Consider the following 13,459-nt stretch of genomic DNA (forward strand, 5'->3'; position numbering starts at 1 on the left):
AGCTTTTGTTTTTCCCTTTTAAAGGCAAAGCACATACTTGGAGACAGCACAATAGATCCAGGCACAAAATGAGTAAATGTGATTTCATCAGCATCACACACAACAACGTGCGGCACACGAACAAGCAATGCAACACAACATGAGCTGCAGCTGAAAGGTGAAACCATCCACAGGTTTCTCACTGCAGCACAATTGGTTTTAAATAACTTACAAGTGTTTTAAGTAAGCACTACAGTTACTTAATTCTGCAGAAGCCGAGATTTACATATACATTTTTGTGTTGTGTAGAGAGGCACAAGGCAATGTGGAATGGAGCTGAGGCTGGGCCATTGCCGCCTTCCACAGCTTCAGGCAATAGGCAGAAGCTGTGCTCAGTACTTCTCACCTCAGGTATCACTGTCCCTTCCAGAGAGTCCCACTCACCAAGCTGAGGTCACCCATCTCTGCAAATCTTAACCTCAAATGCTGAATCAGTACTGAGGACACTGCCAAATTGCTCTGTTGTAGAGCTACCTTAAAACAGGACACCAGGGAGACCCTCCGGCCCTCCGAGCTGACCTGGATGAAGAGCAGAAAGCAGTGCAAATCCCACCTGGAAACTTCACATGAACACTTGTACATTTAATCAGCATTATCACCCAGTTACAGAAAGCTATTTTACACAACACAAAAACAGCGTAATGACCGAATTTGCAATTTAAATCATTTCAATATAGGAAATAGATCGTAAAGGTCACTGGACTGAAACCAAAACAGAGGAGGTGCTGTGTTTCTATTTAAGCATTAGCCTTATAAAACATGTGTATGTATTTCAGAAGTCTAGTTCTGTGACAACACATAGAGGCAGATGTGCAGCCTTTACAAGTGTCTCCTCAGCACTCGGTCCCCTCAGCTGTGCCCTGCCAGTGAGCTTCTTATCCGAACTGCCAAAAGCTGTCACAGCGCTGTCAACAAGATCATGAATCTCTGATCTTGTTCTGCCTGTTCCCCAGATATTTCCTTACCCTCACATGATCCATCACACAGCATATATTCTTCACCCCCCTTCAACACCCTTCACACCCTCTCACCTTCACCTTCCTGCCCACCAGCACTCCCTATGCCTCCCTCTTCTAATTCCTTGCTAAAATTCACATATTCCAGAAGCCTTCCCGCTTTCCTCTTACTGATATTGCTCAGCATCCCTTTCTCTTTTGCTTTCCAAGTGACTTTGCTCATGTGAAACCCTCCCCCCCTTCGCACCTTGTCCACTCACTCCATCACAACACGACCCTTAACAGCACAGCAGACCCTGCAGTGACTGCTAGTTGCTGGCAACCCACCCGGCCTTCAGAAACTTACTGCTGCATCCAATTTAATTTTCACAGCCCAGCTCTAAGCTCTTGGGCACCCCCTAACACGGATCTTCTATTTGCACAGCTGTTTAACTCTTAAAAAAAAAATACTAAAAACAGCAGCAGTGAATTGTACTACCAGTAGCACTACTTAATAATGTGAACGTGCGATCCAACTGTTAAGTGGAGATGATACGCTGCTTTATCACATGGTTTTCAGAGCTAACCAAACTCAGTCCCGTTGGGGATAAATGAAATGGAGCGGAAGGATGCATTCTATGGCTCTTTATTTTCCAATAAACTCTGATTAACTAAGAGAGCCCAGAAAACTTAATTAATGCTAGATTAGAAAACAAATTGGCATAGTTGAGAGGAAAACGCTGAGAACCCGGCTTCTGGTTTTGCTTGAAATCCGTATTCCTTTTGGTTTAAAGCAGCCCTCCCCCCAGATCCTTACAGGAAACACTTTGCTGCTCCAGGCTCGCACTGTAATTAGTTGTGTTTCCACTCAATACATCATGATTCCACAGGGCATCTTTTCAATGCAGAAACGACTCCCATCCCCATCTTCAAGCAGCCTAAGAAAGCAGCCCACTAATGCAGCAGATGGGTGAACAAAAGTACTGCTAACACGCAACCGGATAAACAAGCATTAAGGAAAGCAGCCGCAACTCCCTTCAGCACGGGGAGCTCCGCTTTTAAACCAGGAATTTGCCCCGCAGCTCTTTTGGCCATCACGCTGAAAACGGTAAAGGAAAGCGGGAGGAATGGCAGCAGGTCGGTAGGGCAGGAGCGGGATGGGTCTAAGGATAAAAGTTGAGAGGGACTCTGTCAGGGTGCAGTGACAGGGCAAGGAGGAATGGCTTGTAGCGAGCAGAGGGGAGATGTCGGATAGATGTTAGGGGAAACATTATCGCTGAGACAGCGGTGAGGTGGTGCCACAGGCTGCCCGGAGAACCTGTGCGCGCCCCATGCCCGGAGGCGCTCACGGCCAGGCAGGACGGAGCACCGGGAAACTTCATGTGGTGGTCAGTGCCCCGGCCCGCGGCACTTCCGAGCGCTTCGGAGCGCCTGTGTCCCGGCAGAGGGCCAGAGCCGGGGCTGTCCTGCCAGAAAAGCTCCCGGCCCGGCACCCGCTCTGGCGGCGGCACAGCTCAGCGGCGCTCGGCAATGACAGCGGCCGTGCCGGGCTGCTCCGCGGTGCCGGGCTCCAACCTCGGGGCGGCACCGAGGGCGCCGCGCTGGGACGGGAAGGGCCGGCACCGTACCGTCCCACCCGCCTGCCCCCTCCGCTCCCCAACTTCCCCCCGCACTCACCGGCGGAGCTCATGGCGCTCCCCGCAGCGCAACGCACCGCTCCGCGCTCCCCCGTCCGTCACGGCGCGGTCCCCGTCGCGGCCCGGCAGCACGAACCCATTGTCCGCCCGCGCCGCCCCCTGGCAGCGCCGTCCGCCCGCTCCCTCATAACGCCCCGCGGCGGGCGGCTCACTGAGCGCTGCCAGCGCCCGCCGAGCGCCCCGCGACCGCCGCTCGGAGCGCCGAGGCTCCCCCTGCCGGGCAGCGGCCCGCCCCGCCCCGCCCAGCGCCCGCCTCCCACAGCCCGGCCCCCCCGGCCGGAATTGTCGCGCCGTGCCCGCTGGGAGCCGTAGTTCCGCCGGCCTCGAGGCGGGGAAGGTGCTGCCGGCGGCGGGGCGGACTCCGTTTCCCAGCGTGCCCGCAGGGGGTGGCATGGCGGCGGGAGGATGACACCGGAGTTTGACGAAGAAGTGGTGTTTGAGGTGGGCGACAGGGCGACCCGGGGCGGGCTGGGCACGGCTCTCTCCGCCCCTCGCCGGGGCGTTTCGGTGCGGCCCGCGGGGGCGGCCCCAGGTGACCGCTGGGCGCGGAACACGGCCGGGGGCCGAGGAGGGGAGCGGCGCCACGGGAGGCCCGAGGGCCGCGGCAGACAGCGGCAGGGCCGGGCACGGGATAAAGAGCCGAACCGGAGCGGCAGGGAGGGGAGGGAGGTGTGCGGGCAGCGCGCCGTACTGCGGGGCGGGATGGGGCAGGACAAAGGGCCCGAGCGCTCTGCGCCGCCAATGAACCGCGTGTGGAAATCACACCGACTCGCGGGAGAGAGCCGGGAGAGTGATGCCACTGCCCTGTCTATCTAACGGCAGCATTGTATTGCATCATACGTTGCCCATCTTCTTCGTTATCTACAATACCGTGTAGACCTTATTGAAATCAATGGGTAAATGCGTTGGCTGTCATTGGGTAAATGCATTCAGTGACCAAGTGGGATCGATTCGCAGTAGATCACTGTAACAGCATCTCCGTGCTGGCCACAACTATTCTTTAGGCGTGTAGAAGATGCGGTTATACAGAAATGCTGTCTATAAGATAATTAATTACAATGAGAAGGCCTCTGGTTCTACCAGGATGACAAAAGCTCCTTACACGAGGAATATCGTTTTTCCCAGCTGTGTCAATACTTCCTGCTCATGGCTTTGGTCTGTAGCACAGTTTTTATCCACAATCAGCCTTGAGTGCAGCCAGTAGTGCCTGTCCCTTCTGTTGCCGTGGTGTTAAATCACTTCCTTGGATGGTGTAAAGCTTTGGTGAGAATTTATTACCTAGCTGCAGTGCCTGCCCTCTGTGCTTACTGCTGCAGTACAAGTGATGTTTGAATTCTAGTTTCACTGTGCAGGCAGCACTTGGAGTTTTGATTAAAACGGGGGGAAGTTCTGCTTTGTAGGGAGTAAAAGATCTCCTGGCATGTGCATTTGCACTTAACTATTTAATGTGTTTGATGGTAATGCATTTCTTTCTCTATTAGCGTCCCTTGGTGCCCTGCTGTATCAAGTGTGCATGTATGCAGAATTTACTTGTTATAGTTTCATTTAATAGTGCCCAGCTTATCTTCCCAAGTCAGCAGTCACTGTTGCAAGGAGCCCTTCAGGATGTGGGCCTAGGTTACTGTGAGTAGCTGTTTTCTCTCAGTGCTTCTGGCGCTTCCTGTGAGCAAAATGTTGGTCTACATTATAAGCAATGGTGACAGATTCATTGCATCAGCTCTTTGTTTACAAAGCTGGTCATATTCTCTTACTCCTGACTTAAATATACCTTCAAACCATAGAAGAAAACATCTCATAGAATCACAAAGTATCCTGGCTCCACACATGAACTACAGAAGGCTCAAACCCTGTGTCTAAAATCATTGTCCAAATGCTTGAAGTCCAGCAGCTTGGGGCTTTGCTCACTGTGCCATGGCAATGAACAGGGGTGTTTCTTCCTGTGCCCAACCACCCTCTGGTGAAGAACCTTTTCCTATTCCCCAGCCTAATTCTCCTCTGTTGCAGCTCCATGTTGTTTCTTGGGTCCTGTTGCTGTAACCAGAGAAGAATAAATCAGAGTTACTTGTTTCTTTTGTTCCACTAAAACCACCTGGAAAAGATAGACGATAGAAAAAAGCTGATTACAGTGTTACCTGAGCATATGTTTGGCAGGGAGAGGCTGAGAGGCTTTGTGGTCAGTGGGTTTGCTGAAGTGTGTTACAGGTATGAGAGACTTACAGGCTCCACAGGCTACGCATGGGAAAAGTGCCACCCTACCTTATCTAACAAATACATAATCAGGAAAGATTAATTTCTTTAATGTAGAGCAGATTATGGAAAACAGTGTTTTATTCATGCCTATTTTATTATTTTATTAAAGATGATAAGGTAGGGTAGAGGAAACTTGATGATAAGTAACTTGAGATGAGGTTTTCACAACCCAAAGAGAGATTTGTTTGTTTGGAAGACATTTGTCTCTTGATTTCTTTTCATTTTTGAATATATAAATTTAAAGCATTTATTAAAACTGTCTAAATTTATACATCATTGTTCCATTGAGAGGACTGTGTCAGAACTTCATTGTTTTGATAGTAACTGCCATCTACTTTCTGACTTGAAATTCATTCATGGCTGCTTTATAGTTGTACTTCTGCTAATGCTGTCCATTAACATATACCATTCTTTTACATCCCCAGAATTTATCTCTCAGTGTATTCATAGAAAGCAGTCCTGTTTTGGCTAAGGATTTTGCTTAACTGACTAATCCAATATATTTAGTCTCCTTTTACAAAACAGGTATCTTGTAATTCACTGCTTCAAGCTTGAGTTCATCTTTCTTTACATGTGCCTGCAGTGTGATATTTAGTAATATTCAGTTACTGGGGTTTTGCACAACTATAGGCACTTGTTTCTGCTGGGAATACTTTGACTCTTGCATCCTAGGCCTACAGGCAACTTTTTCAGGTGTTCATACTGTTGATTCAGTTATAACGCTACTCATGTTTGTATTTAATCATCATCTTCCACATTACTGGAGGAATTCTTTGTGTTACTCACTGTGTGTAAGATCTTGCTGTTGTCTACTGTTAATTTGCATGTCGTTAGCACTCAACATACCCACCTGAGGTCATCCAGTTCTTTATATATGATATTTCAGTGCTTTTGTACACATGATGTTACCTGGTGTTATCAGGAAATTTCATTAGTGTTCTCTTGGTATGAAGATGAAGCTTTGATCGAAGTCTGATTCTGGAGGAACTCCATTTGTAACTGTCTGACCTGATGATAGTTTTCCGTTCCACACAACCCATTGTTATCTCCTTGTTTATGTATTTAGTTCATTTTGTATCTTAACTGATATGGCATGGTATTGAAAACCCATACCCCACAAGACATAGTATCAAAAGTCCATATTGACTCCCTCTGCTTCCATTATCTAGAAAATGAGCTGTCTCATCAAAGGCTTTGATGCCATCTCATGTGGTATCTCTGCTGATGATCTGTTTTCTTCTTCGTCTTTGAATTTTGCAAGGAAGATTAATTATTTGCAGTAGCATGCCAGCTTTGATCAGATTCTATGAGCTGACATACTGCTTTTCTCTCCTTGGCAGCCTGTCTGCTGTTTTCCACCTGTGAGCTCACAGATTTATTAAGAAAATCTTTTCTGCTGGGTCTTTGATCTAACGTGCCCATTCTTTCAGAGCGTTGGGATGAAGGTGATCCAAATACTATTCTGTAAGTGCGTTATCAGCTCCGTCCTAGTCCTACTTGCAGCTAAGTCATTTGTCCTATATTTTAATGAGATCGTGCAGTATTATTTTATTCTTGGGTCGTTATTAAAGCTATGCTCACGGAGACACAGAATGGTTGAGTTTGAAAGGGACTTTGGCTTCCTAAACACATTGATTGTTATCACATGGCAGGGTTAGAAATGCATATATTTTTTTTTAAGTCTCTAATGTTATAAGTTATGAAAAGGGGACTGGAAAAGAACATTGAAGTAGCCTCAGAGGTAGTGTCTGTAGTGCTCCCTCAGTGGGATTATTGTCACTCAGTATCTTCTTTACACTGATGTAGAGGTTTGTGAGTGTGGAACTGTAGGCAGGATCATGAGACTGACTTGACTATAAACTAGGTGGCTAAGATGCATGGGAAGGAAAAAGTACCTTGATGTTATTTTTTCAATCAGATTGTTTCATGTTTTATCTCACCACTTGACTGTATAAGTATTACCATTAGCGTTCTGGAATGGTACTGCACCTTTCGTCTGCACCCGCTGCTAATGTCAGGTTAAATTGTCTGTGTAACTGCAGCCTGGAGCAATCCCTCTGCTGCAAGTTGTGGTGCACTGTAGAGGCACCTGAGTCAGTGGCTGCAAGTGGATTAATTCAGTTGTTTTGCTTCTCTGCAGTCTACTATGAGGAAAGGGAGGACGGACTGTGCTCTCTTTGCATCACATCACTGGGAGGAGGCAGGTGATACCAGAGTGAAAAATAGAAGAGACTACCTGCTTAAATCTATGTAAGAAACCTTCTGGTGGTTGTGGGTGCCAAGTATACTCATGGGACATTTTGGAATAACATTAATGTCTTATCTAAGCAGACAGAGGAAGGTATTGTATGGGCCATATGGTGCAGAAACCCATATTGCTGTTATTATTCCTAACAGGAAATTTGAAGCAGCATCTCACCCAAGGCTCCAGGTCTGTGGCAGGCCTCTTTCTCTGTCTTCCAGGGAGAATTCATTTACCACTTCTGCCTTCCGTTTTTCAGTTATTATTAATTTCTGTCCTTGACAGAGAGGTCCATTTTTGATTGGGTGAATAGCAGTGGGAGCTTTGGATTAATGAGTTTCAGGGCTTTCCTAGCACGTAAGACTTCTCCATAAGGCTTTTCCATTATGGCAGTAATGTGCCACCTCCTGCTGCAAATGCAAAGGAAAGAGCCTTCCCATTCCATGGGTTCAGTGACATGGAACTGTGCGTGGATTATAAAGCTCTTCAGAATGCAGAAGTGCGTGCAATTAGAGATATACCGTGCATTAGAAAATATCCAGGAATACATTATGGCTTCAAAGTAGTTCTCGGAAACCGCTTCTGAATCACATGGCGGTGTAGCATTGGAGAGACCAAAGCCTGCCTACTGTGGCGGTGAAAATAGAATAGAAAATGTAAATGGTTCTTTCACTGTCAAAGTCAGTCTAATATTAGCCCTGCCACTGACTGGCTCCTTGTCAGTCGGATGAAAGGAGGAGGTAGCTGCCAGCCAGGAGAATAAGACCAAGGCTTTTAAATACTGTTGTTTGGGAAATCTTATTAATGACTTCATGTAAGATCGATGTGCAGTAATTCTTTCAGGCAGTATCTTTTTAAAAGCCTTTAGCAATCTGTCATCCTCGCCTCCCTCCCCCCAGTTATAAAGCCGCATTAGTCAGGAGAAATTGCACAGTCCTGGGAAGTTTCAAACTGCATCCGCTGATGCTGTCAGGAAAATGCCACTGTGCAGGAGCACAGGTGCGATCGCATTGACTGCTACTCTTCATCCTCGGCTCGGGTCATCCTGGAGGGACGAGTGGAACGAAACGGGGAGGTGGGCGAGATTCTGTCGGATGCTTGGGAGCAGTACAGGAGAGAAAAATGGAATACCCTCGTCCAGGAGACAAAGATCGCGCTGTCTGTAAGTGTGAGCTCAGCTTCTTCAAGTTGTGTTTTGAGAGAGAGGGAGAGATTTCAGTACAGTTTGTTTGGTTGTGAGCTTTGCCACCTGTTAAGCTCATCTGTCAGACTTTGTAGAAAAGTACAGTCTTTTTTAAACTCAAAATTCAGAGCTTGTCATCTATTTGGAGATTGGTGCCGTGCCTGGACTATTCAGCTTTGAAAAACATTTCTGTATTTTAAACCCTTTATTTTGTGCAGTCACATTCAGTGTTACTTTTAAAGCCATTCTGCTCTGTTAGCTGTGGTTGGAAACTGGAGCAGGGGTTTACTAGGTATTAAATTTTATCCTAGTAAAGAATTTGGGGTGTGGGAGGACCCCATCTCTAATGGAGAAATCTCTAATAGAGAAATCCTGAGTCATTTAGTTCACGATGCATCAGCAAAAATAATTTGGGTGTGGCTTTCATATTCAGCTGCTATTGTAACAAAACTGACAGCTAACAATGTCCTATTATTTGTGATTTCAAAAGCGTTTCTCAGATATGCATAAAATGCCTTACATTATAAAAGTGCAATATTTGTCCTTGCTGCAATAGATAAAAGATAATTGAAGAAATATCAATAAAAAAAAAAGCTCTCTTCTGCAGCTAAGAAATCCTCTATGATAACAACCTTTCCACGACACAGCAATATACAGCATTAAGTGTTTGATTTTTTTTTTGTTAATGTTTGACTTGCTTTTGGTGTTTATTTTTGCTGTGGGCTTAGAGCTGTGAATAAGATGTTGGATCTTTGGTTCAGTTTAGGAGCTGGGTTTTTTCCTGAGTCAGAGCTGTGTGGAAAGTGGGATTGAAATAAACCTCCATTTCGAGAGCATCTTTTTGACAAGTAGCATAAGAAAAGAATGTCCTGATTGTAGATGTAACGCCTCTTTCTTGTATCCAGGTGATCTCAGAAAGTGAATCAGAAGACACAACTTTGAAGAAACTTCAGAAATAAATACAAAATATTGCTGAAAAACCCTGTATTGGTATCTTGCTTTAGATCATGGGGGTCCAACTCACTGGTTGCCTGGGCCACACTGAGTGATGAGTAATTGTGTATAAGATAGACAGTTAATGTGCTTATCATAATAAAACTTATTTTTTTATTCCACAGTCAGTGTGTGGTGGGCATGAGAGGTGCAGTTAGCCCTACACTGTGCCCTTCCCTCCACAGTGTTCAGTTGTTGCTACACACCATCAGCCCATGAAAAATATCACCAACAAATCACATAATAATGTTAAAGTTGACGGTATTTGGGGGGGCTCATTACTGGCTGTCCCAGGGCTGCGTGTGGCCTGTGGGCTAAGGGTTGGATGTGTTTGATATAGATGGAGTTTATTATCAGTCACTGCTGCTATGATGGTGATAGAACAGGCTGAATGATGATGTTGTTTCTTCTCTTCTAGTTTGTAAATCATTAATTACTATGTCATTCTAATAGAAGCAACTAGAAATGAAGAAATGAACCTGACAGTCAAGCATGAGCAATGCTACCTGTTGTAATGGTATCCAATTTGAGTGATTGAATGTGAAGTTACAGATTGAAAAACACACAGAAATAGATTCCCTTAGGATAATATGTTTCTGTATCAATAGCAAAATGAAATTTCATATTTTACTTTTCCCATTCAGATCATGTACCGAAACAGCGTTGCTATCCCTTTACCTGACATTCTAACATAAAAGCTTTCTTTCAAGACTTACTTATATTCTTTTGTATTCCAACCTACCACTCATTGCAAGGATACCTTTCTGTTATGCCCAGAATTTCTCAAACTAAAGCAGTAGCACCTATAATATGTGGATAAGCATCAAAAGCAACTGTGAGGTTCTTTATTTTCATTTTTATTTCTTAATATTAAACTGTTGAAAAAAGAATGCATGAATATCGGGAAAGAAAATTAGGAGGCAACAAAGCAGATCCTGTAAATTCAAAGCTACGATTTATCAGACATTATCCGTATTAGGAGATTAAAGTATTGGTTTTTAAAGCTTCATGAGGATTGTGAGTATTAATTATAATGTTTCTGTTACTCGTCTTGAAACATAAAAAGTATTTAGTGTAGCATATTGTAATGCTGTCATGTTGCATGGCAACTCTTTGACTGTATTGGTTGAAGAAATCCTCAATGAGTTAAACTGACTGCACAGCTTTGCAAGTGAGAAGCTTGTCAGTAACACTTAAAATCAGACAGTATCTAGGACATTAAATATAACGTCAATAAATAGTTTATGTGTTTATGTTAGCGTAGGCTAATACATGACGTGATATTTCTAATAAAGGAAAAGATATAAACCTCAAATTTTATGAATGCACAGACTGTAAAGTTGAGTGGGCTGTGCAAGAGAGGTCGCTCATAGTGGAAGATTTTTATGATCAGTTTGTTAAAGTTCTTAGTAATCTAATTTCACAGTGGCTTCTTAGTTTTTTCAGTACCCACATCTCATGTGGTATTATGGATTCAGAAAAGGGAAAAATGGTGTTTTAACTTAGAGAACAGGGCATAGTTCTTCTCCACTAGGAGAGTGGTTAGGTCCTGGAACAGGCTGCCCAGGGAGGTTGTGGATGCCCCGTCCTTGGAGGTGTTCAAGACCAGGTTGGACAGGGCCCTGGGCAACCTGATCTAGTAAAGGTGTATGTTTGGTGGCCCTGCCAGGCAGGGGGGTTGGAACTACATGATCCTTGAGGTCCCTTCCAACCCGGGTCATTCTGTGATTCTGTGATTCTGTTTATTAACACTGTTCTTTTATTAACACTGAAGTTAATAAAAAATGACTTTTTACAACGTGGACTGTAAATTTAGCTAGTAAAGTGCTGTACTCTACCTTGATCACAAGAACAAATGGAATTACCACAACTGCAGTCTGACATTTCATTAACATCTGTAAACATGTTTGTCTTGTTTTGATTTTTACTGTTTCTGTGCAGTAGAAATTGTACTGTTAACTGTGGTATTGGTGTGTGAAAGTAAGAGAGAAGAGCTAGGCATTCTTAGATCTATGCAGTAATTCACTTACTAAATATAGCATTCAGGATTTTAGCTGATTCTCTCTGGTTTTAGTGGACAGAGTCTCTCTTGCTTCATGTCTCTTCCTTTGCCTTCTTTTATGCATTCCTGTGGGGAAATGGAACCAATCTAAACAACTTTACGCTGTTTTTCTTGATCAGCTTTTAAGAAAATGATATCATAGTGGATCATTTGCTCCTGAGAACTGCACTTTTGAAGTGACCTTACACAATCAGAATAAAAAAACTCTCTTTTTCTCCTCTTGGAATGCTGACAGATTGCTTTTCATACTGAACATTTGCTCTGTGTTGGTTTTAGATCATTAGCTAAAACATAGATTGCATTTCCTTTGAGTTGGTTGGTGCTTGTTTGAATCTCTTGTAATCACAGAATTGTAGGGGTTGGAAGGGACCTCCAGAGATCATCAAGTCCAACCCCCCTGCCAAAGCAGGTTCCCTACACCAGGTCACACAGGTAGGTGTCCAGACGGGTCTTGAGTATCTCCAGAGAAGGAGATTCCACAACCCCCCTGGGCAGCCTGTTCCAGTGCTCCGTCACCCTCACTGTAAAGAAGTTCTTGTGCACATCTGTGCAGAGCTTCCTATGCTCCAGTTTCTGGCTGTTTCCCCTTGTCCTGTCTCCACACACTGCTGAAAAGAGTCTGGCCTCATCACTTTGTCCCCCACACCTCAGGTATTTATAGATCAGGTCCCCTCTCAGTCTTCTTTTCTCAAGGCTAAATAGACCTGGTTCACTCAGCCTTTCTTCACAGGGAAGATGCTCCAGGCCCTTCACCATCTTTGTGGCCCTCCGCTGGAGTCTTTCCAAGAGATCCCTGTCTTTTTTGTACTGGGGAGCCCAGAACTGGACACAATATTCCAGATGAGGCCTCACCAGAGCAGAGAAGAGGGGGGGTTCACATCCCTCAGTCTGCTGGCCACACTCTTTTTAATGCACCCCAGTATGCCATTGGCCTTTTTGGTCACGAGGGCACACTGCTGGTTCATGGCCAACCTGTCATACACCAGGACACCCAGGTACCTCTCAGCAGAGCTCCTCTCCAGCAGGTCATCCCCCAGCCTGTACTGGTACATGCAATTATTCCTCACTAGGTGCAAGACTCTACACTTGCTTTTGTTAAACCTCATCTGGTTTCTTACCGCCCAGCTCTCCAGCCTGTCCAGGTCTTGCTGAATGGCAGCACAGCCTTCAGGTATGTCAGCTAATCCTCCCAGCTTTCTATCATCAGCAAACTTGCTGAGGGTTGTCACTATTCCTTCATCAAGGTCATTGACAAAGATGTTGAACAAGACCGAACCCAGCATTGATCCCTGGGGCACAATGCTAGTTACAGGTCTCCAACCGGACTCTGTACCACCAACAGTGACCCTCTGTGCTCTGCCAGTCAGTCAGTTCTCAACCCACTTCACTGTCCACTCATCTATCCCACACTTCCTCTGCTTTGTTACAAGCATGTCATGGGAGACAGTGCCTTGCTGAAATCAGGGTAGGCTACATCCACTGCTCTCCCCCCATCCACCTGGCCAGTGACAACGTCATAGAAGGCTACCAGGTTGGTCGAGCATGACCTCCCTTTGGTGAACCCATGCTGACTACTCCAAATAACCTTCTTTTCTTCCAGTTGTCTGGAGATGGCATCCAGCACAAACTGTTCCATCACCTTTCCAGGGACAGAGGCTGACTGGCCTGTAATTACCCAGGTCTTCCTTCTTGCCTTTTTGAAGACTGGAGTGACATTGGCCATCCTCCAGTCTTCAGGCACCTCCCCCATTCTCCAAGACCTCTCAAAGGTGATAGAGAGCGGTTCAGCAGTCACCTCTGCCAGCTTCCTCAGCACCCGTGGATGCACCCCATCGGGTCCCATGAATTTATGAACATTGGTGTTGCGTAGGCACTCACAGACCACCTCTTCCCTGACTAAAGGGAAGTCTTCCATTCCCTAGATGCTCTCACTAACCTCCAGGGTTAGCATCAGTAAAGACAGGAGTAGTCTTCTATCTTGCTTCTGATTTCCATTTGTCTGAACTTGAAATGTTCATACTGATTCTGTCTGAAATATCCATACTATCCTAATAGCCT

The 13,459-nt window shown here is 45.4% G+C and overlaps 2 protein-coding genes across 2 annotated transcripts in view; one reads left to right on the top strand and one right to left on the bottom strand.

Annotated features, from left to right (window-relative positions):
• Window positions 1-2,884, bottom strand: part of FGD6 (FYVE, RhoGEF and PH domain containing 6) — a 63,640-nt gene extending 60,756 nt beyond the window's left edge. The window contains exon 1 of the mRNA XM_015858402.3: window positions 2,652-2,884. Within this exon, the coding sequence (XP_015713888.2) occupies window positions 2,652-2,664 (13 nt within the window). The 5' untranslated portion in view covers window positions 2,665-2,884. The remainder of the gene's footprint in view (window positions 1-2,651) is intronic.
• A 160-nt stretch (window positions 2,885-3,044) lies between these two features.
• Window positions 3,045-13,459, top strand: part of VEZT (vezatin, adherens junctions transmembrane protein) — a 39,094-nt gene continuing 28,679 nt past the window's right edge. Inside the window, 4 exon segments of the mRNA XM_085515063.1 lie at window positions 3,045-3,112; window positions 7,062-7,171; window positions 8,063-8,153; window positions 8,155-8,325. Coding sequence (XP_085371189.1) covers window positions 3,077-3,112; window positions 7,062-7,171; window positions 8,063-8,153; window positions 8,155-8,325 — 408 coding nt within the window. The 5' untranslated portion in view covers window positions 3,045-3,076.

The sequence above is a fragment of the Coturnix japonica genome, chromosome 1 (genome assembly GCF_054131305.1).
Source record: "Coturnix japonica strain WE chromosome 1, WE-NBRP24, whole genome shotgun sequence".
In the NCBI taxonomy this organism is placed as follows: Eukaryota; Metazoa; Chordata; class Aves; order Galliformes; family Phasianidae; genus Coturnix; species Coturnix japonica.